The sequence below is a fragment of the Dendropsophus ebraccatus genome, chromosome 1 (assembly GCF_027789765.1).
Source record: "Dendropsophus ebraccatus isolate aDenEbr1 chromosome 1, aDenEbr1.pat, whole genome shotgun sequence".
NCBI classification, from domain to species: Eukaryota; Metazoa; Chordata; class Amphibia; order Anura; family Hylidae; genus Dendropsophus; species Dendropsophus ebraccatus.
In genome coordinates, this window is record NC_091454.1 from 167,477,860 (window position 1) to 167,502,636 (window position 24,777).

At 39.2% G+C, this 24,777-nt stretch overlaps 1 protein-coding gene across 13 annotated transcripts in view; it reads right to left on the bottom strand.

Moving 5' to 3' along the window:
- The window catches only part of PPIP5K1 (diphosphoinositol pentakisphosphate kinase 1), a 147,916-nt gene that overhangs the window by 24,603 nt on the left and 98,536 nt on the right, over positions 1-24,777 (bottom strand). For 8 of the 13 annotated variants that reach the window (XM_069983920.1, XM_069983927.1, XM_069983972.1 and 5 more), the window contains 2 exons: positions 23,833-23,961; positions 16,946-17,008 (listed from right to left, as the gene is read on the bottom strand). The exons of 2 other annotated variants lie outside the window; for them this stretch is intronic. In XM_069983920.1, coding sequence (XP_069840021.1) covers positions 16,946-17,008; positions 23,833-23,961 — 192 coding nt within the window. Of the gene's footprint in view, positions 1-16,945; positions 17,009-23,832; positions 24,078-24,777 lie in introns of those variants that run through there. 3 more of the 13 variants (XM_069983982.1, XM_069983962.1, XM_069984011.1) reach the window with 2 other exon arrangements.

The following is a 24,777-nucleotide window of genomic DNA, read 5'->3' on the forward strand; positions in this document are numbered from 1 at the left end:
ACATCGTATACGCAGCAGATCTGCAGCAGATCTAATCTGCTGCGTATCTGCTGCGTATTGCAACAGAAAATACGCTGCGATATGGTGTGTGGGTTTGTACCCTAAGCTGAATTTTCCTATGGCTCACATGTCAGTTTTGTTGAAAAAAGGCTGCTACACTTTAGATTGCTCCCAACATCTTCAAAAGCATGCACGCTTTGTTCAAGCATGCAGCTATTTTTAAGGCAGGTATTTTTTCATATACATCTGCCTCTGAAGGGGAGCCAACACTACAATGCACATCGTGTCTGGACAGCCTTTGGCTGTCCAAGCATACTAGAAGTTGTAGTTTTGCAATAGCTCGTGGGCCAAAAGTTCCCCATCCCTGCACTACAGTAAGGAAATTTGTGTGTTTATTTCTAATGTGTTTCTAATGTGTTTAGGATACATCCCCTTCAACTACAACATTTAAAATCATTATACACAGATACTGTACATTCTAACAATCACTATTGACACAAAAGTTAGTTAGTGTTAAAGGACAACTATAGATTGCATAAAATAAATATCGAAAGATGCATGAAGCTAAAACTCAGAGTGTAGCATTACCTCTAGACACACTACTGTTTCAGCTTCAAGCTTTAAAAATTCCCGAAGGATGACTTAAAATTGAACTTACTGTATATCAGTCAATCTTTTCATTTTCATTTCTAGAATAATGGAACCAACTGCTCAACACAATTTTGTTATTCCATTTTTCACTAGAAGCAAAAAAAATGCCATAACGGTTGACACCATGTTGAAGATGACGATTTAGCTTGTGTCTTCTTACACAAATTGACCATCATTATTTTTTCTTATATTTGATGGAAGTTTTCAAACTATGGTCTTTATAGAGTATTTCCATTTATACACTTGAAAGCCGATTTTCATGTCATATTGCAAATTCAAGTGTTTATGTAACCCTTTCCAACACCTGTACACCTGTTTTCCTGCTCACAGGTCAGATATAAGCAGAAAATATTTCTCTACTGTGTGAGAAAGTGGTGTCCACAAAAATTTACTTACAGTGGAAAGGGTAGGAAAGAAGAATAAAAAGAGTAACAGTGCTGTCAGCTGAACGTTAATTCGCTGCCTATACACATAAATGTTGGCACAATTTCTGTATTCTCATTAGAAGGAGGTGGTGGCTTATGTTTCTGAGAATAATAGGGTCAGGCAGTTAAAATCAAATATTTGTGAGGCCTCCATACACATCATAGTGTTGGTCATTCCTGCTGCAATCAAAAGGTTCGGCCAACTTTTGACTAATGTGTAAGGTCCGTAAGGTGGGAGGTGAGCTGAAAGACTTTTAGAAACAGTGACCAGTGTCTGAGCTGCAGTTCCACTGTATTAGTAACATGGCAGACAATGGCAACAAACTCCTTAGAAAGTTAGAAAGTGAAAAAGTATGATAGGTATTCAAGGATTGAATGAATTGCTCTTTTTATAATTAAATAAAATCAGATACTGAACAATATTTCTTTCCTAATATGCTTCTATTTCCTCATTTTCAATTATATTTTCTTTATATGATTTTGGGGGCAGTATTTAGAAAAATCATTTACAGGACCTCCTTGAACCATTAGGAGAGTTTTAAAGAGGATGTACCACCTCCAGTGCTTGAGCACCGGCCGGTTCCAGTGCATAGAAAGGCCGTGCACGGGAACCGGGGCGTGGCACCAGCTTCCCCGTGACGGCGCCGTTCGATCTGTCGGTTCAGATTAAAGAGGATGTACCTGGTGGTACATCCTTTTGAAAGGCATGTTTTCCTGGCAGCCCTAAGGTGGCATTTAACTTCTCCAGCTGCCATGAGTCAACTGCAGAGTTTTTGGGTTCAGAGAGCGTTGCCGAACCTTAACAGTTCAGCAAGTCCATTCAACACTAATCATTAGCTTCATAAAAGCTTGACATGACTTGTTGCCATTAAATGTATGCTATTGTAGCCTATGGGTGACAGATGCTTTGTACAAATGCTTAACAGTGCCACGTGTCATCCATAGGCTGTATGGCACTCGTTTAACTAATACTGATAACGAATAACAAAAAAAGCTCACAAGGTATTCACTAACTAGATTCCATATTAGACCATGATTAAGTGCACCTCTGGGAAATGTGTTGGTTTTACATACAACCACAGATTTTAAACTTGGATATAGAATAAAAGTCTATTTTTAGTTTTTTACAGGTCTTGGAGTGCTGGATTCTTCACCTTCTTCCATAATGTCTCTAACATATTAGTGATATGCTACTGTTTGCCATCTGTCATAGACTCGTTTTAACATATATGCCGGAAACATTTCTTGCTATATATATGTTAAAAGAGACCATAAACACATTGTGACTAACTTTGTTGTTTTCCATGAAAAAGTACATCATGTGTACCAACGGAATCGGAAGATCTTAAGGGGATCCTGAAATAACATTTCTTTATTCTCTCAGAATGAGTAATTTTGTGTGTGTATATGTGTGTGTGTGTGTACCTTTAAGTCCACTTTAAAGCATCACAAAGGATATGTAGGTGGATAAATCAAAGCCTGATTGGGTGTACTGCAGTGACCCCCGTTGGTGTTTTTTTCTAGTTACTATAGTTTCCAACCCACACACTTCCTTTCCACACAGAATGAAGTGACCTAACATGGCACAAGTCACCTTGAGTCTATTTGTCTGAGCTTAGCTGCGTGTGGCTGACCAAAATGAATATTGTAACATGCTTTATCTCTTTCTCTATAGAGGTTTAAAAAACATCAATTACTAAAATGTTACTGTTCTTTGTTTTACCAGATAATTAAAAGTTGTCCTTTAATTCAGCCAACACAAACTAAAGCCAGGGCACAATACAGGGCATACAGTATGTGCTCAGCACAGATACACAACTCACAGGCATTACATACTGTGTCAATATCAACTAACAGATACATCAATTATATGCTGTAGGGTCAGTACACAAGGCAGCTGTGTGTGCTGCATAGTAGGGATGTCACCTGTTACTGCATGTAAATATTTACAGCTCCCCCCCCCCCCCCCCCCCAAGTCATGACGTCATCACAACTCGGGGGAAAAGGAGTTCCAACGGGGGAACCATGGCCGCTCCAGCTGCTCACTATGGACGCAGGGAGAGGCAACTTGTTACTTGAAATCAATTTACTTCCTCCCCCTGTCGGCTTTTAGAAAACACCAGACTTCTCCTATAATCTGTCTTAGACAAAAATCACATATTTTTCATCTTAGACAGATAGCTTTTACAGCTCAGGTTTTGTATCTCAGAATGAGCTGTGATTGGTTGCTCTCTGTCCGAGACAGACATGTGCCTGTTTTTTGTGTCAGAGATAATAATAAATTTAGATTTATGCGCGGCACCTTTCTTCCTTATGATTAATTTCCAGCGTATTATTGTGATTCTTCAGGTCATGCTGGGTAGTTCCTCACATTTGCAACAGTTATATCTAATTATCAGGGGAGTAACAATTTTCCACTACATGCTATATTGCTTACATCCAGCAGACATGTAGGGAAATTGTAGTATGTGCCCCCGAATATTTGGCCGTTATACAATAATATGTACTTGATGCTGTCCTGTATTGCCTAACTTAAAAACTATTAGAGGGGTATTCTAAACTTGAAAAGTTATCTTATCATCTTATTCACTGCTATGGGGGAATTTTATAAGCATCCTCTGTAACCTGTGCAGAGGTAATTTATCAGGGAGGGGGAGGCTGAGCTCTTGGCAGCAGCTATCATGATCCTGGCTATTCTATCTACTGGTGTCAACTTTTACTGTAATTCTGTTTGTGCATTAAAAAAAAAAAAGAAAAAAAGCACTGCTTCTTTAAAGGGCCCAATATCGTTCGGATAATCGTTAAATTGTTCGGAATGAAGCGATAATCGTTCGGTTGAATAGCAGTTAACGATTAAATGACAAACAAAAAATCATTGATCGCTTAAAAAGACCTGGACCTATTTTTATTGTTGGTCGTTCGCATGGAATAAGACGTTGTTCGGTCGTTCGCAGTAGCGACGAAGGCAATAGCGATGACAAGACGACTGCAAGAACGATCATAAGTAATGATCATCGTTCTATGTAATTGGGTAAACGATTTCAGGTTGTTCACAATAGCGGTCGTTTGAGATTGTTTATCGTTAATGATTATCGTTAATGATTATCCGAACGATAACCATCCCATGGAATAGGGCCCTAACCATTTAGATGCTGCTATCAAAATTTACAGCAGCATTTAAATGGCTTTACATACCCTCACTGGTTTTCAGTGGTCCAGATTGGCTCACCCCATATATGCTTTTAATATACAAGTAAATCCATCCCATAGTGCAGGTTTATGTCCCCGTCCACCCGTCTTCTAGTTTTTAAATAAAAAAATGTAATTGTAAACATAAACCTATTTAGTATTGCCAAAGTGCAAAAAGTCCTTTTTTGGTCACATCACATCCCAGAAAAAAATGAATAAAAAGTAAAAATAAAAATGTAATAATTCTTTAAAAGTAGTAAAATAAAGTTATAAAAATTGTCTATTGTTATAATCATACAGAGTTGCAGAATATAGTAACAGTTTTAACACATGGCAAACAGCATATATACGATACCAAAAATAGCTTCTTTTTTTACCTCACAAATAATTATGTGGTTTTGCAGCATATTTTATGGAAAAAAAAGAGTCTCATTACAAAGTACAATTGATGTCACAAAAAAAAAAAATGGGTCTATAGGTGAAAAAAATTTAATCAGTACGGCTTTTTAAACAAGGAGGAGGAAAAACTAAAATGCAAAAATAAAACTGGCTTGGTCATTAAGTGCTTAAACAATAGGTAACTTCCTGACAGTACGTTTCCTTTTAGACCTTATAGCTGTGAGTGGTTTACAGTTAGTCCCTGTTAATCTCTTCACAGGTACTGTACGTTCCTTTACCCCTTTATTTTCTTAGAATAATTAACAAGACTAAAATGTGTGCCAATGCAACCACCTAATAAGAGTCTGCCACAAGGCTGGGAACACCATGAAAGCTGTAGATTTATATGGCATACTGAGGCTTGTCAGACCACTGATTTAAATAAATAAGCTCAACTATAATGTAACATTATGATTGGTCAAAAACCTGTGATTCCCCACATTACTTGAGAACCTCCATATATTTAAAGGCCAAGGTGACTTTCAACTTCTCCCCTGCACAGCAGTGCTTCCAGCCAGAGTGGAAAAAAAACTTCTTAAACAAAAAAAAAACAAAAAACGAATTTCAAGCAAATAGAGCTGTGTTACAATTCTCTGTACATTAAAAAGAATAATTGGACCTCCTGAGCTCTAACAATGTGCCGCATGGTATTGGGCTGTCACCTTACCTGTTGCTTTACCCCAGTGTTTTTAAGTTGTTTTGACATAGAATAAAAAAGACTTTTTTGTATCAGAAAGTTGGAGAGTGCCACTTATTCTTTTTACTAGATTGAACTGTTTCTGTGATCTGTATTAGACTATTTCTCTGACCCTGGGCTGTTCTAAGTAGTGATTAGCGAACTTGTCAAATGTTCAGGCCCGGCCGAACCTAAAAGCTTGGCATTTGATTCCCGATGGCTGAAAGAGTTTGATGCCTCCCTAGGGAGTCCAAAAAAATACAGATAAAGCCATAAGCTTGCTAAACCCAAACATTCACCATCACTAGTGCTCATCACTAGTTCTAAGTATACAGTATGTGTGTGTGATAGCAGTGCTGACTGCTTTGGTCCCTTTTTATTATATAGACAGGCCCATAGCCTTTCTATGAAAGACCACTTGGTCAAAACCACAGAAAGAACATGCCTACTGCACTTCTTCTAGCTGTACCTAAGACAGTAACAGTGCCTAGTATCACTTCATAAACACTGCTGTATCTTCTAAGGACTGTTTGGTCACAACACTTGAACCTCCATTACTTGCCCCTTTTACTATTAGCCCCTACCCCCCACACACAAATATCAAGAAAAAGTGACTTTTATAAGTAATGTTTGCTTTGCTTTTAACTACAATAAATGGACACACTTCTGACTTTAGCACAAAAACCGTAGTGACAGCTTTCCAAAAACAATCTGGTGTGTGTGACAGCAGCCAAAAGATATCTGCAAAACAAAGTAGACTCAGCAGAAACTCTCTATGATCACGTCAAGTATTCCCCAACAGGAAGGGATTAACTGCAATGGATGCCTTGTCATGTGGATGAATGTTACAGTTACGAGTCAAGCTTATAAATAAAACGCATAAATATAGGATAAATACTGTTATACCAAACTATCCTCTCTATTAGGTCTTATTCACACCTTTGAAATTGCCCTGCGATTACGGATCCACGACAATGGACAATTTTAGGGGACATTAAATCCTATTAGCCTATTCACTCGATCCGTTCCACGAACCGCTCTGCGAAAAAAATAGGACATGTCCTAGTGTGGAGGCGGAACGCGGCACGGAACCCCTAATAGAAGTTTATGGGATTCGTGTTTTTCACTGATTCCATAGATGCCACATCCTTGGAATCTGTGAAAAAAAGAGTTCCCATGTAGCACACCCACAGCGAGATCATCCTCTCCTGGTGTGTTACAGATCATCAGGCTTTGTTTCCATGGCTGCAGTGATGACATGGCTGTATATACCCATTATATAGTATAAAACCACTGCGGTTAGTGATTGGCTGCAGTGGTAATGTGGGTAAAAGGGCACATATATCTGAAAAAATACCTGTTTGTTGTATTTTTTTCTATATAGTTAAAAATATGTAAGTATATTGTTGAAAATGATAAAGTATAAAAAAAAAAGAAAGGGCACATTATCACTTCAGATATATATATGTGAATAGGATCCTACCAACTGGGTCTCACATATGTGTTCAATTAGGCAGCTCCACAGCCAACATTCAGATTCCGTATAAGGCAAAAAATGAACACACGCCACACCAATCCGTGATTTTCAATTGCTTATGACTTCATTTTTTTTCATTCACATTTTTCAAGGACAATTACATGTCTCAAAATGAATAAAGTCACTTAAATTTTACATCACCCTGTGGCAAACGGTAGCAGAGTCTCTTAACATGCGTCCTAGTTCAGCTTGTAGCCATCAGGACACACTTCCCGGATGGGAGTAAAAGTCCAACTTCCATGCAAAGTACGCGACGTGGCTTGACAAAGGGAGCTGCTGCTCTTGAAACGTCGCGTACTTTGCATGGAAGTTGGACTTTTACTCCCATCCGGGAAGTGTGTCCTGATGGCTACAAGCTGAACTAGGACGCATGTTAAGAGACTCTGCTACCGTTTGCCACTGGGTGATGTAAAATTTAAGTGACTTTATTCATTTTGAGACATGTAATTGTCCTTGAAAAATGTGAATGAAAAAAATGAAGTCATAAGCAATTGAAAATCACGGATTGGTGTGGCGTGTGTTCATTTTTTGCCTTATACATTATCACTTCAGACAATAGTAAAGCCCAGTAGGGAAGTCTAGAGAAGCTGTGTTGGACGCAACATTGACATCTGTTGGGCTATTTAACTCGATGGACATGTTTGTGGTGTACACTGGGAGCTTTCCCAGCATACATGCTAAACATACATCACAAACAATATATAAGCAGTGCCTAACAAGGCCATTTGCCAAATAAATCCTAGTAAACTGTAAGTACTCTTAGTGTTAAATGGTAATATCGACCTAAGAATTATAATATAATCTTAGAATCCTAAGATTAGAAACCCTACTGCTTGCATCAGTTAAGGTTGAAATACATAGTTCACCATCCGGGAGTCAATATCCACCTCTAAAATAATTTTCCCTTTTCCCATCTCTGTTGTGCCTTGTTACTATTTATGTTTTAAGAGCGACATATAGGTGCACTAGGGGTGCTGGGCCTGTCTCCAGTGCACCCAAGCTGCTAATTTGCATAGAAAGAAAAAAGATCTTGTGAATGTATAACACAGTATATCAGCAACTGTGCTGATAGATTCATGTTAATCCTAAGGCCCAGGAGACAAAGCTGCAATCATACAATGTAACTGATATGAAAAAAGTCGCTGATCTCATATAAATATCAATAAAGGAAGTTAGATACTCTGTGATAATAAAATAAAATGTATTACCTAGATTTTATTTTACTGATTAGAGTCATATACTGAAGCGCATTCTTTTATTTTAATGTTCCTATTTTTTTACAGTAATTTTTTATTTCACTTTTTGTACATTGTTATAGGGGCTGCCATCTTGCCTGAGCTGTTTTCAACAGAATTTAGTGACATGCTTTACAGCAAGACTCATGGACGACAATAGAGTCTGTGCACTTGAAATGAATGTAAAACATTACTGAGCATAGTTTGTGACCTCCCTTTCACAAGGAGCTGCTATTGTCTCCTCTACCTACTGGTGTCAGATAATGCTGCAATGCTAAACAGATCACTTTACAGCAGCCTCTTCTTATCACCAAAGACACAACAGGAAGTCCCAGCCTAGTTTTTGCCCCAGTTGTGAAAATGAAAACTGCAAGATTTAGATTATTTTTATATCATAGATAGTAAAATAGAAAATAAAAAAAAGTCACCATTTTTTTTTAAACTCATTTTCTGACACTGTCTGACACATGGTACCTTTTATATATGTGTCTATGCTTTTATAACACAGAAAAATGCTCTTATTCTCTGGTGACAAAACATTTTTCTATGTCCATGAAGCACACACAGATGTAAGAAAGGTACCATATGTCTTAATGACCTGACAGCTATCTAACAGTGTCAGCAGTTTGGAACATGAATTGCAGCTGACAGATACTTTAAAGTGACTGTACCACCAGGCCCAGGCTGAAGCACTGGAGGTGGGCCGACCCACCCTTAGTGGGAAGAAACTCCAGCCCCTCTATGACATTACTCCATTATAATCAATGGAACCCTATCATAGAGGGGCTAGGGTTTCCTCCCACTAAGGGTGGGTCGGCCCGCCTCCAGTGCTTCAGCCTGGGCCTGGTGGTACAGTCACTTTAAAGTGGTTATATCCAGCATTAGAAAAACATGGCCACTTTCTTCCAGAGACAACACGACTCTTGTGTCCAGTTCAGGTGTGGTTTGTAATTAAGCTCCATTCACTTCAATGGAATGAAGTAGCAAAACCCCACAGAAACTGCAGACAAGAGTGGTGCCAGGTTTTTCTAATGCTGGATACCCCTTTGCATAGGTTCACGCTACGGAAACCGAGCGGAGAATTTCCAACGGATTCCGTACCTCGTACCCGTTCACGGCCGTGCGCCTCTCCGCCCGTGCCATAGACATGTCAATTTTTTCAGCAAATAGTGGAATCGGGCCGCCGTTAGAATGGTGTCTATGGAGTCAGCGGAAAAGCGTGCGGCCGAGAACAGGTAAGAGCTACGGAATCCGTTAGAAATTCTCCGCTCGGGTTCCGTAGTGTGAACCTACCCTTTAAGTCTGTTTGCCTGTCTATTTAGGAAAAAAGTGTACATGATTCATAAATACGTTACGATTACTATCCGCTTCTCTTTATAACTAAACACTGAGGTCACATGAAAGTCATATCAATAGTGAAATTTTACCTGCATGTTACTAAACTTTGCCGAAAAGGCTCAACCTAGGTAGAGACAAATGATACTAAGGGCTAAACAATTAACAAAAGGGAAAATAAATTAGTATATTAGTAGCTGGGTTAGTAAAGGTTAAAATAGATTGTACTCCACAAATGCTTAGTGCACACGTACCATGCATCTAAATGCAAAGTAGTAATTTCTGTGCTGAACACAAATGTTCACTACTACCATAAAGTATAGTTTTTAAATTAATAGAAAAAAAATATGTCAGTAGATTTATAGGCAATTCAACACAATATAAGAAACTGTAAGAGAACTAGAGAAGGTATATGAAATATATAGAAAATTACCTTAAATATGATCCATTTCTCTGTATAAGTGAGCTTGGTTTATCTTTTATATAACACAAGATTGTTAACCAGTAATGAAACTGAATGCGCTAAAAGCTAAACTGCTGAAAGTCCATATTAAAAGAAGAGATGGACTATGATCTTACTGGGGCATTAGCTGTTCATAGAAATCTAGAAAGGGGGAAAGGGTAAGAGGAAGCTGCTGAGTGAGAGAGTGGTATACCTCTTCTCTTCATTCACAGCTTACACGATTCACTATTGCTCTATAATATTCTTTATGCTGCTGCTGCTTTTGAAGGTTTGCTATCCTTTAATGAATTCATTATCTTAATAAGCACCAATACTATTTATTAATAGACTGGTCCACTTGAGTGGATAGTCTTTGCGGACTCCTGGCATGACCACTATCAGCTCATATGTTTCTGCGGACTTGTAGGACTGCCCAAGGTCACACAGAATCCGTGGAAACTAATGGTGGGCTTTTCAGGCGCTTCCCTGGGACACAGAGATCACCCAGATAGAACAAGATTGGATCAGCTTATTGCACAGACAAAATAAATAACCAACACCGCACTTGCTCAATGGCATAGAACAGTCCATCCACATCCAACCGGACCCCACTAAGTCCGCTTTAAATAATACCACACATGTGCAAAGATGTGTATATCGTATGAGAAATACCTTGTATTGCGACACTTGAACACTTGCTCTTTTTAGCAACAAGGATGAATACTCACAAAGATGAAGACTTAGTCTGCAAAATTCACAATTTATTCGGCTTCTCATACGGGACATCTAAAAGTGCTCACAGGCTGACGTGTGCTCTCCCCTCAGTCTAAACCATCCACCCCCACGGCGGACGTTTCGGAGGATAGACTCCTCCTTCCTCATGCGGGAGGATGTACAGGAAAGGAACGTCTTAAATATATGCCACCGTCCGTGTAACCATTCATGACCCAGACCACACACAATGTAATAACTACATATTACATATTAACAAATGAGCTTAAAATAGAAAATTAGACGCATGATCCATAAACCAAGAGAATCTAATCCCAAACTTATCTACATATACATACTATCGCAAGCGTTTGCTCCAGAGGGAAACATGGTGGATTATGAAGCTGGAGACACTCAGTCCTAATGGATTGAATGAAGTATGCAGCTTCAAAGTCTTTCTATAGTATGTATATGTACATAAGTTTGAGATTAGATTCTCTTGGTTTATGGATCATGCGTCTGATTTTCTATCATAAGCTCATTTGTTAATATGTAATATGTAGTAATTACATTGTGTGTGGTCTGGGTCATGAAGGGTTACACGGACTGTGGCATATATTTAAGACGTTCCTTACCTGTACGTCCTCGCGCATGAGGAAGGAGGAGTCTATCCTCCGAAACGTCCGCCGTGGGGGTGGATGGTTTAGACTGAGGGGAGAGCACACGTCAGCCTGTGAGCACTTTTAGATGTCCTGTATGAGAAGCCGAATAAATTGTGAATTTTGCAGACTAAGTCTTCATCTTTGTGAGTATTTATCCTTGTTTCTGGAAAGAGCAAGTATTCAAGTGTCGCAATACAAGGTATTTCTCATACGATATACACATCTTTGCACATGGTATGGTATTGCACAGACAATGCAATTCAGGGCGTCCTACCATTCATCTGGTTCATCAGGTCCACCACACAAAATAAAGGAAGAAGGACCCCCTGAAATGCTTTGTGGCAACCTCCCCCCCCCCCTTTTTCTGCTTCTTTTTTTTTTTTTTAATCGTCTGTCTGAGGACATTTAGGTAAGGGAAGTTATGTGGCAGCATTTTTCTAATTGCATGGCTCCCTACCATAATACCATGGACACACTTGCCCATACTGGTGGTACAGCGTTTAAAGGGACTCTGTCACCTCAAAAACACCTGCTAAACGTAAAGGGGTTTTGCGGGTAAGAAAAACAATATTCTAAATGATCCCCCTTCCCAATACCACCCTTTGTATAATATACGAGTATAACCTATATTGCACCCTTTCCCTGTTTTTTCCTCATTCTTATAGGCTTTGGATGTGTACAATCCTCTACTCTAGGTCCGCTCAGACCACACTCAACTCCCTCTTCCCCCCTCCCTTTGTAGTCACAGGACATGTGATCTCCTCTCTGGGGGCCGGGTTAGCTGTCTATTGACTTGTTAACCTGACCACCAGGAAACAAAATCTGCATCATCACCATGCACCTGTGCTACTTCCATAGACTTACATGTGTCGCTAGGTCTCTGTAATATGAAAAGGTATTGTTATATCTCTGCTTGCTGTCAGTGAATGCAGGCATATGTACCTGTCTTTGTGTATCAGCTCTGTATATTATAAGTGATACAGATGTTCACAGTCTGCCAGTCACAAATAATTGAAACTGTTTCTACACCATGGGAACTGTTTCTACACCATGGGAGAAAAAGTATGTTTCACTACATCTGATTTCTCAAGCAGCCACCTGATCGACATTGAGTACTCTAGTAAGATGCTACAGAATGAAAACATGTATTAATGTAGACATGGCCTTTGGTAGAAAAGTGCTATAAGCTGCTTTGTGTTAATTCATACCCCCCTTCTCTGTTTATATTACTTATCCCTTCATATGCTGCCTGAGGATGATAGGGAAAGTTTAGCATTACCCAAAACTTTTATTTCTTTCTGTAACTCTGACGACCCCACCAAATTCCTGGTCTTAGTATATTTACTTCTGCTGCATAACTACACAGCTCTTTACTGTTTCTGAAAGTGGTTTATAAAGTGTGTATTAACTGGGGTAATGAACTAATCATGATCCATCAATAACTGCAGGTTGCACCTGGATCTGCCACTGCTTAAAGCAACAAGTCCAGGTCCTGTCTACAATTAAAAATTGCATGCAAAAGCCACGACTTGTAGCCCTGTGTGTAAGTACACTCTAATGCCAGTTTCACACGTACCGAATCACAGCGGATTTCATGCTGCGAGTCCTGCTGCGATGCTCCGTTATGTCATTTCCTATGAATCTACATTCTCGCAGGGGATTTTCATCACAGTGGGAGAATGTAGCCCCTGCCCACCTAACCCACAACTGCTGGGCTAATACATTACCTGTGCGCACTCCAGCCTGCTTCTTTGGCTCTCAGCTGGCTGCAGCGGGAAAGCGCATGGATTTGCTGAGCAGGACACCAGGTAGTCTGGAGCAGAGAAGCAGGAAGCAGGGGGGAGTGGTAATGTATTAGCCTGGCAGCAATGGGTTAAATGGGCAGGGGCTACATTCTCCCACTGTGATCAAAATCCCCTGCGGGAATGTAGATTCATAGGAAATGACATTACAGAGCATCGCAGCAAATTTCGCTGCAGAACTCACAGCGTAAAATCCACTTCAATACGTGTGAAACTAGCCTGAAACTTTTTTTTTCTTCTGTTATAGCTGGGAAGAGGCAAAATATTAACCCTTCATATGCTGCCCTTTCTACTCACAGGAAAGAAATATTTAGGTAAATTAATTTAAACTTTTGCAGAAACAGAACAAAAGGACTGAATTACAAAATGAAAGAAGAAGAAAATAAGATATACAGAGGTAAAGAGTTAAACAAGAATTAGAAATAAAACCTGAGAAAATAAAAGACTGAAATTAATGCAATCTGAAAAAAAAACCTGAAAAGAAAAAAAAGAGACTAGAAGGAATATCTTACAGCAATTAATATTTCTTATATTTTAGTCAGTAAAGGGAATAAATTGCGGCTCTTTTAGAAAAAAAAATACATGGTTTAAATTCTTCTAATAATATACATCTGGATGTTATTATGAAAAAAATAATAAACTATATACAAAGTCATTAAATCTAACAATAATTAGAAGGGCATGTTATTGTAAAGAAACGTTGTTATGTTTGTAAGGATCTAGTGTTTCTTTAACAAGACAATGAAGGCTGATGGACGTAACAGAGGGACCCCCTTCTATTAGTGAAAGCTGAAAGACGTTCACAAAGTATGTAACACAGCTATCCCCTAGGTGTAGAAAACAATATTAGAGGTCTCTATGCCAAATCATAAAGAACCAAGGGAAATCAAACATCAACCTAAATAACTGACTTGGCACGTAGGTTATTGATGGCGGTCCATACCACATTGATGGACTACATTTGGTAGTGGACGATGTCTGATACCTGATACCACACTGATACCCGTGTGATTTACATTTGTTAGCAAGGGTGTGTGTGTGTATATATATATATATATATATACATATACAATTAATTGATTTGGGCACTGAACTTTATACCACAGCATTGGATGTACCCTGCATTACTGAACTGGAATATGTCTCCCATTAAGAAGTAGTGTATCTTACTATGAATTTTTGTCATACCCCTTCACCTTGTTTTAAAGTGTCCTTAGTTCATTGATGTGTTTATGTTTTTTAGCATTTTTGGGATGTTATATGTGATTTTCAATAACGATTTGTATTCAGTTTATGTGGTATTCCAAAGTTATTTAGGTTGTTTATCCCCTATCGGTGCCAAAAGTGACATGAGCGGATTGCTTAAGTTACAGTATCTTCATGAGACAAGACTAAGACTGGGTTTACATTCATGCGATATTCTATCTCAGTTTCCCTCCGGCGCACTAGTAAAGCGCTGGAGGGAAACGGATCTTTGAACTGATCCCATTAAATTGAATGGGAAAGCATGCAACACTTCAATTGTGTTGCCGGATCACCGGACAGGCTGTACAAATGCATCTTGCAGCATACTTGCAAGGATTGTTAATGAAATAGAAGCACAGGACATCTGATGACAACCAATGCTTTTTGTGGCCTTAGTTGTCATCAGTTTCTGGTGGGAGGAGGATGCTGGACCACTTGATGTATGTAAAGCCAGCCTTAACTAAATATGGTAGGAAATTTACATAAAAGGGATATTCTGGGCAGAGTGCAAACACCCGGCATTGGAGCCAATCAGCTGTTTGGCCCCGTACTATACTGTGAATGGTTTGTCATTGTTTATTGTGTACTGGAGGCAATGTGCAGTACAACTCCCATTCAAGTGAATAGAAAACCCCCCTTAAAGAGTTACTGTCGTATTTTTTTTTTTTTTTGCAGAAATCAATAGTCCAGGCGATTTTAAGAAACTTTGTAATTGGGTTTATTAGCCAAATATGCCATTATCTGCATTTAAAAAGCCTTTTCCCAGGCCCCCCCCTCCCTCCTCTTTTCCATCCACTGCAAAAAAATCAGGAAATTGTGACTTGTTGCATCAGACGTACCCAGTCTGGTCTAGGGAGAGGGGAGGGGGGAGGAGGAAGGAGGGAGTTAGTGCACAGCAGAAAGCTGAGAACAAAGGGATTACAGGCATGGAGCTGGGTGAACGCTGTAATCAGAGCTCAGAGAGGTCAGTGGTGACTGTCAGAGGAGATAAAGGGTGAGGTATTTGTAGATTAACTCTTTGTTTTCCTGTTTTGGTCTTTTATTTAGCTCTCTCCATAGGAGGACAATAAAAAGAGGGGGGAGAGCTTCATACTGCTTTTTCATGATAAAAATGCATTTTTCGGCTAATAAACCTAATTACAAAGTTTCTTAAAATCGCCTGTACTATTGATTTCTGCAAAAAAAAAAATTTCACGACGGTGACACTTTAAGACTTTTTTATATAGCATTCTAAACACAAATCAACTGGTGTAAAATGCACCAAATTCTGTAAGAAACGTGGGCCTTTAAATAAATTTGGCATATCTGGGATTGTTCACGTCACTGAAACTTAAATCTTTGTCACCTATGTGTAGTTTTTCTCTAGAATTTGCACAATTTTTAGCCTAAATTGCAGTAAATGTGTCATGTTTAGGGATTTACCACCAAAAATGTCAGGAGCAATGTGTGATTTTTTTATTTATTTTTGCAAAATAGGTGAGTGCAAAAATGTTTAACTTTTTCCCACCAGAGAACTGATGTAGATTTCCCATATGGCACCTAAAATTAAAAATAAATCACTATCTTGGAATGGACAAAAGAATTGGACAGTAGACACACATCTGCAGATCCTCTTGATGTGTGCTACTCGGGAATTATCATAAAAGTCAAAGTAGTACTTTTCTCTTTTCAAATTATATAAAAACAGGTCTTCCTATAATTCCCACTGCAATGATCCGTCATCATAAACCGTATTTTACACAATGTAAACCGGCCTTGTAAATGATTCTGAGTTGCATATTGCAGAAGTGACTCTAATGGCGTCCAGAGGGCAGTGGGTGTTCAATGTGCTAAAAGTATGACCTGGGGTCTACAGCAAAAATGTGAACAATTATATCTATTGCAAAATTTTAATTAATCCTGGACTCCTTTCAATGTCATATATGTAATGATTTTAAAAAATTAAATTTTTTTTAGACAAAGTATGTTTTTATAAAGCTTCTTTTGTCAATTTGGCATTATGTTGGTATTGTGACCTTAAAAAATGGTACTATATATCTAAGGGTTTATACACATTTGTTATGTTCGCTGTACATGTCAGCATACCAGCAGAGTGGCATGCCAATGTATACTGCCACACACTCAGGATGGACCAAGTGTGTAGTCAGTAGTGCAACTCAGGTACTGTTCTGCTGGTATACTGATGTATCCAAAGACTAAAAGCCACCTAACAAACGTGAACCTTACCTAACAACTCTGGAATAAAAGAGAAACCAGCAAACAAATCAAAGAATTGTTTGGAACGTTACCATGGTGGTTTCCTTTCCATTACCCTGAGATATTTTTAAGTATTATTAGATTTAGTTCAAATTGCAGAAACGTCTACTGGACAAAACTGGTAGATGAGCATGAGGAAATATGATACGACAAATGAATTAATGCACTTGAAGTAAAAAAAAAAATATATGGAAAAAAAAGGAGAGGAAAAGTCCACATCACAATATCAACACGAACAAGACTTGTTGGATGGCAAACGGACAGAAAAAGAAAAAAAACGAAAAAATAAAAATGGGGTTAATAGTGTGAGGCAACACTTCAAATCAAGGAAGCAAACGTACCATTAGTCGGATGCTTTGCAAACGACACAGAAAATCGTTTTACAGCTGGCATAGACAACAGTTCTGAGGAAAAAAAACAACAAGTATCTGCATTAACATTCTGATCTTGGGCACTGAGACAGGCACATACATACACCAACAGGATCCTGGGACAACATACTGCAAGCACAACTTCGGTTAAAGGCCAAACTGCATCCATTTGCTTTGGCATTGTTATCAAAAGCCACATGCATAAGAAAAGAAAAAGTTTTTAATAGGTAAGTTTATGCGGCCATGTCACATTCAGAATAGTTGCCATGTGCCCTATGAGAACAGCGTATCCTTAGTGTACACTTAGTATACTGAGTTATAACCGAGAAGCGTAGAAGAGGAGCAGTTAAAAAGGGATAAGATTTCACATTTACCATTACCATTGTGGGGTTCCATTACATGAATATGTTATTTTCTGAACTATATAATTAGAGATGAGCGAACCTGGAGCATGCTCGAGTCCATCCGAACCCGAACTTTCGGCATTTGATTAGCGGTGGCTGCTGAACTTGGATAAAGCCCTAAGGCTATGTGGAAATCATGGATATAGTCATTGGCTGTATCCATGTTTTCCAGACAACCTTAGAGCTTTATCCAAGTTCAGCAGCCACTGATAATCAAATGCCGATCATTCGGGTTCAGATGGACTTGAACCCGAACCCGGTTCGCTCATCTCTAATAATAATGCTGCATGCCACTGCTCACAACACTCCACACAATGGTTGGTGTGCTGCCATCAGAGCCATTGGTGAATGTTTGTAACAGATGGTTCGCCCCAATCTTAAAGGGGTTGTTCCACAGAGAATATGATGTTTATTCAAATAAAGCACTGAATTCAGAAAACTTGTGGGGTGGGGGGTTCATAAATAAAAACTGTAACAGCAAAACTGTCTGGCTTTCCTGCCAACCAACGACAGTGTTTGTTAATATATGAAAGCTCAGCTCTAATTGGTTGTGCGAAAGAAACAATTAGACAATGTTTAAAAAATTAAAGAATTCAAAATTAAAATAGTTTCTTTCACACTGCTATCTTATGCTGCCTCTACCTTTCTAAATGTTGTATAGTGGTCATGCATATACCATTTCTTTGTTTCTGCAGTTGCTCAGGCTGGTCTGCAGGAGGCGCTCTGCTGTGGTGAGTAGGCTGTGTCAAAATCTACAATGACTTCTCAGCCTGCCCACTAGAAAGCAAATATTTTATTGACTATACATTTTTTGCTGCAGCTTGAGCCATTACACAGCTTGGTAAACAGCAGGTCTCCACATTTATATTATATACAAAATTGCATATTCTGTCACCATTAGTGTATTTTTTTCCTGTCTAAAGAGACAGGAAGGTGGATCTGATGAGGGAGGAATCTGAGCCGCCCGGGGGATCTGGTAAGTCATAATTTAATCATGTAGTTTACATGTAGGGTACAAATCCCTTTCCAAGTCACATTTTCTGGTTCAGACTGGTGGTCACATGGCCCTGATAAAGTTATAATACTTAAGAGGATACAGCAGAGCTGGAATGAGAAAAAAAATTACAGCAATACTGGTAGTGAGCAGTGTGGTGCTAGCTTACAATAAGTAACAGTTTGGTTGTGTACTGCTTTAATCTTCATAAATAAGTGCTGCTCTCATTGTGCTCTAGAAAAAGATTGATACAGTCCCAAAAGACTTAAGATTTTCATCCTGGACATTACTAGGCAACTCAAGAACCTTGAAAGCAACAATATTCATGCAGACTAAAGCTTTAGGCTATGTTCACACAACATTTCTTCTCAGGCAAATTTTTGGACGGCCATTATTTTGACATAGAAATACAGCTGTATTTTACCCAAAATGAGGGTCATAGAAAAAATTTGTCTGAAAACAAACAATTTATGAACATAACCTTAAAGGGGTTATCCAGTGCTACAAAAACATGGCCACTTTATTTTAGAGACAACACAACTCTTGTCTCCAGTTCAGATGCAGTTTGCATTTAAGCTCCATTCACTTAAATGGAACTGAGCAGCAAAACCCCGCCCAAGCTGGAGACAAGAGTGGGGCTGTCTCTGGAAGAAAGTGGCCATGTTTTTGTAGCACTGGATAACCCCTAAAGGGGACACTCTTGTTCCGGCTCGGTTGCATTTACTGTTTAAAGGTTACTCAACACTAGTGTTTGATATTCAGTCATACAAGTAGTAACAATTTTACCATACTAAAGAATGAATATTCCAAAAGTATTCATATGTTAAAGTACAACAAAGCTTCCAGAACTAAAAAAGAAATGCCACTACAAATCAACAATTTATTTATAAAGAAAAAAAGCCATAACAGGTGACATCCACAAGCCAAGTAAGTCAATCTGTAGTGAACAAAATGTGGACTCACATTACCAGCGTCATCTATAAATGCAGGAACAAGGTACAGTCCATGAGTAATGTGATACAGTATGTATACAAACAAGAAATAGACTCCTCCTCAGCACAAGATTAACTGTGGTAACTGTACAAAATGAAAAAAGAAAGTACATACATGCTATGGAGGTACCAGACTAAATCATGCTCCAAAGGTACTGTATGGTTACATACATATTGAATATGGTAAAGAAGTCTAAGAAAATGACCTTTATTTATCTACTGATGTGAGAATACTATGCTTCTATGCTTATGGTTTGGTCTAGAAAAGACACAATGGGGGAGATTAATCAAACATGGTGCCCAGTTGCCTCTAACAACCAATCAGATTCCTCCTTTCATTTTCCAAAGAGTCTGTGAGGAATGAAAGGTGGAATCTGATTGGTTGCCAGGGCCGACTGGACCAATTCTACTTTACACCAGTCTGAGAAATCTTCCCCAATGTTTTTAAATGCCCCTGATTTGGGCAGAAAATTTCTTTTTTCCCCCCATTCATGGTGTGTTCACACCTACAGGATCTGCAGCTGATTTTCTGCAGCAGATTTAATTTAAATAACTGAACACAGCATCAAATCTACTGCAGATCTGCTGCAGATCCTGTAGGTGTGAACGCACCCTTACACAGTTTTCATATGGCAACTGCTCTAACTTACTGAGGCTTTAGCACAAAGGCATCAACGTCTAACAACAGGATATTTATAATCTGTAGAATAAATTGGCCTATTAACCACTAAAACCTGTTGCAGATTTCTTGCCTTGTATTGCACCGTCACAGGCTTTTAACTGAATATTAGGGGTTTCCCAGTAGTATAAAAATATAACAGGATAGAACTAGAATGAAAAAAAGAAAAAACAACAACATAAAAACACATATGCACATTTGCCAGTCATACAACGTCCCCTGTCAGAAATACTATGATGAGCATTCACATGGTACTGCAGCATGTCATTTGCAGTAAACACAGGTAGAGACTGCAGAGATACATCACAGTGTGAAGTTACACAATGGCAGCACTTGTGGCATGGGACACCAGAGTGGAATATAATTGATTAAGCCGATTCAACTACTTAACAGCTAGATTATATTTCTCTATGGCTATACTTGTCTATACGTATATTCAATTGGTCGCTACCAGGTACCAGATTCACCAGTGACAAAGCTGAATGTAGTCCATCACAATGACAGTCATTTTAAAGCTTTAAATCGTGCAAATTACAGCTAACCTAACTAAGCAAGTAGCCCCTGCATCATCCATGTTCTGTATACTGGTCTCTAATCCAGATAGCGCACACACAGACTATAGTCATAGAAATTGTAACTGCTAAGCAATTCTCTTAAGAAAACAAAAAATATCTTCCTCAATCAGTAAAACTTTATTTACTTAAAAGACTATCAGAGATAAATGAAATGGTTGTCTATCAGTTACATAGCAGAATATAGAAATCATAAGATGGAACCTAATTAAAAAAAGCAAAAACAAAATATATTAACCCCAAAACAACACAACGGTGAAAAGTGTAGATTGACTTTTAGATCACGCGTAAAAGGATGTACTATACATGAGAAACATGCATTTTGCTTTGGAATACTAAAGAGAACACAACAGTTGCTATGGTGTGACGGTTCACAATGACACAAATGAGACTTTAGTGTAAGGTTAAAGTATACTGGTAAATCATGTGTCTTACATACAGACCAATTCTATATGTAAGCCTGGTAAGGCAAAACAGTATGGTAACCTCCATTTAGAAGGTGACCAATGGAAATACATTTGGTGAAGGGAAGAAAAGAGCCATAGGGTGTACTACAGAGAATCCTTCCTGATACTCTATCCCCTCCACTCTATTATCCTTACACAACCTGAACAAAAAAACAGAACAGTGATATTCACAGGTGATATAAAAAAAGGCAACAGTATTGCAGATCTACATACTTAGTAGAAGAAGAATGACTTTTCCTGCGGGAAACAAAAGTGCCTTTAGGAAAACATGCAGCGTCTGGGAGTGGAGGGGTAAAGAAGATACACAAGACAAGACATCTTCTCTCAGTAACTGAGATTGTGATAAAGCTGAGATTAGGTTTGTAGTAGTTTGCTTACTGCAACTTCCGAGTGCAAATGACTAAAGTATTTGTCTAGATTTAACATACTCAACAACAGAGTCTTAAATAATAAAACACAAAAGAAACAAACATATCTGCAACACAAGAAATCAAGTGGAGTTTATTGGAGTGTATGTTTTTTTTTGGCTTAACAGGAGTTGTATACGGCCTAAACATTGCCCTGCTGTCATTGTAATATGGATTTCCAATAACATACTATATATAAGTTTTCTGCACTGCAGTTTTCTTTTTTATATTGTTTTAGTAGTAAAATGTAAAACTCTCACAGACATTTAAAGGGGTTGCCCCAGGGATAGAAGTTATCCCTTATCCACAGGATAAAAAATAACTAGCTCATAGCTGGAGGTCCAACTGTTAGGGCCTGACTAGCTGAAGTGGCAGTACAAACGTGTGAATGCCACTCCATTAACCCTCTATATTAGCAGCCAGAGACAGCCATGTGCTGTACTCAGCTATCTCTAGACAGCTGCCCCTGGGGATAGAGGATAACATCTTTTCATAAGATAACCCCTTTAAGGCAAATTCATACATAAATATGATCTTTAGAGCTACAGTATATTGTAATAAGTAACTTCCCAACGAAAATATAAGTGCAATCTGGCATCTACACTTGCAAGAGGACCAGCCGTTATTAAGATTCTACAGAAAACATTTCACATCAGATGAGTACTAATATATGTGCCCCCAAAAATACTCATACCACCTTTTATTATTGCTCCTATTTACCACTCCTTAAAGGGGTAGTGCGGCGCTAAACATTTATTCACTAAATAGCACACATTACAAAGTTATACAACTTTGTAATGTATGTTATGTTAGTGAATCGCCCCCTTTCCCGTGTTCCCCCCCACCCACACCCGGAAGTGTGGTGCTCTATACATACCTGCCTCTGGCCGACCCCCGTCCGCCATCTTGTGCCAATAATGTCATCTTCGGACGGACGGCCGAACCGCTCCAACCGTCCTAAGTGCCGGCCGGCCTCTGCCACGTCATCAGCTGCTCAGCCGCGATTGGCTGAACACAGTTATGCTCAGCCAATCACGGCTGAGCAGCTGATGACGCGACACGTGTCATCAGCTGCTCAGTCGCGATTGGCTGAGCACAGTTATGCTCAGCCAATCGCGGCTGAGTAGCTGATGACGCGGCAGAGGGCGGCCGGCACTAGGGACGGTCGGAGCGGTTCAGCCGTCCGTCCGAAGATGATATTATTGGCACAAGATGGCGGACGGGGGTCAGTAAGAGGCAGGTATGTATAGAGCACCACACTTCCGGGTCTGGTGTGGGTGGGGGGAAACACGAGGAAGGGGGCGATTCACTAACATAACATACATTACAAAGTTGTATTACTTTGTATTGTGTGTTATTTAGTGAATAATTGTTTAGCGCCGCACTACCCCTTTAATTCCATATGAATTTTTGGGTGGTGGGAGGTGATTCTCAAATCCTCTCCTGATTGAAACTAAATTTCCCAGCATCCCTCTACTTCTAATGCACATACTCCTAAGCCTGTGAGTAGCTGCACCCTCAAATAATAGGGCTTTCCTGAGAAGTCTTGTATTTAGGAATTTATGGTATACTGCCGGATGTACGGAAGACGGCTACACTGAACACTGTTCTTACTTTTAGTAAAGTACTTGCAGAAAGAGCAGTCACGCCATCTTGCTGAGGACAATGCTACTGTTGACCGTAAACAGAGGGAGGAAACCTTCCTTCTCTGGTTACAATGAAAAACTGCAAGTACTTTACTGAAAGTAAGGAGAGAGGTTACTGCCATCGATCCAGAAAGTTACTTGATGAGAGAGACAATCTCAGGAGGAGGACTTGCAGAGGAAGCTGTCAGACTTTTGGGTTAATGGCACTTACAGCTCCCATTCATGCTAAGAACATGAAGGGAAACCCATCGATAAAAAGACTCAGAACAGGTATTGTATGATCTTCTTACTGGACGCTCTGCAGCATGTGCAAGTGCTGATTTATGCATGCTATTACATCTCTCAGTAATAAAGTACCAGCTACAAACTGGGCATGCTAGACCAGAGGAGTGAGAGGCGTCTGATGGACGTAACCATTACCAATGAGGGCTAGAAATCACATTAACCAGGCTATAAGAGTAGGACTGACTTAGGAAAATTACTGTTTTCTGAAAATGACTTATATTTAATTTTAAGTTTATCATTTTGCCATATCTATCAAACAGGATGTAATCGCTATGGTAGTAAAACCCTTGTAATGGTCGTAGTGACATATAGCAGAATTTTTCACATGCAAACGTTTCCCCCTTTCCAGGGCCAAGTAATGAGATACACGGTGTCGGGATACAGAGTGCAACTGGTTTAGAATACACGTACCGTCTTTGTAAGTCAGGCTGGCAGCGGCGCTGATTTTTTTGCGGTAGCTGCGTGCGTAGTCCTGTAGATTTGGAGCGCTGGAGGAGCCTCCCAGCACTGTGGTGCTGAACAGACCAGTGCACTGTGATCCTGGAAAGGTTGGGATTGTGGATTAGTATTCACACAGATCTAGGACATGCCATTAAATATCAGTCAACCTTGTTAATGGTAGTCATCTTCAAATGTGTAGCAGATGTGATCTTTATCTGAAAATATTGAGACATCGCCGTTATACCATGATTTAGTATACATTCATCGGTGAGACACATCAAATGCCGCAATCACAAAGTACATGAGCAGTTTTATGATACATATGGGCAAGAAAATAACTCATACAAGCAATATCCAAGTCTAATACGACAAGTAGAGACAAAAAAAAAGAAACTCAATGGGGGAGATTTATCAAACATGGTGTAAAGCGAAATTGGCTCAGTTGCCCCTAGCAACCAATCAGATTCCCCCTTTCATTTTCTAAAGAGTCTGTGAAGAATGAAAGGTGGAATCTGATTGGTTGCTAGGGGCAACTGAGCCAGTTTCACTTTACTCCATGTTTGATAAATCTCCCCCAATGTTTCTAAGTAAGGGCCAGTCCACATGGAATTACGCTGATTTTACTCCGAGTGAACTGGCCCTTAAAAATGACATTTTATCCACAATCTCATCTTGTGTCGTATGTATAGTGAATCCTACCAAAGAAGATCTTTCATGTCTATGGGGAATTTCAACTCGTACTGAATAACTTGTAATCAAGTTTAGTAAAAGCAATGCTATATTATTTCCTGAATTTCACATATGTATCAAAATAACAAGAGCACATGCAGTTGTTAGTTGTGTCAATAGTCATGATGTCCACACTTAGGGGGACATGTATCATTAGGCGTATCTTTGATTTTTGGCGGAAAGTAC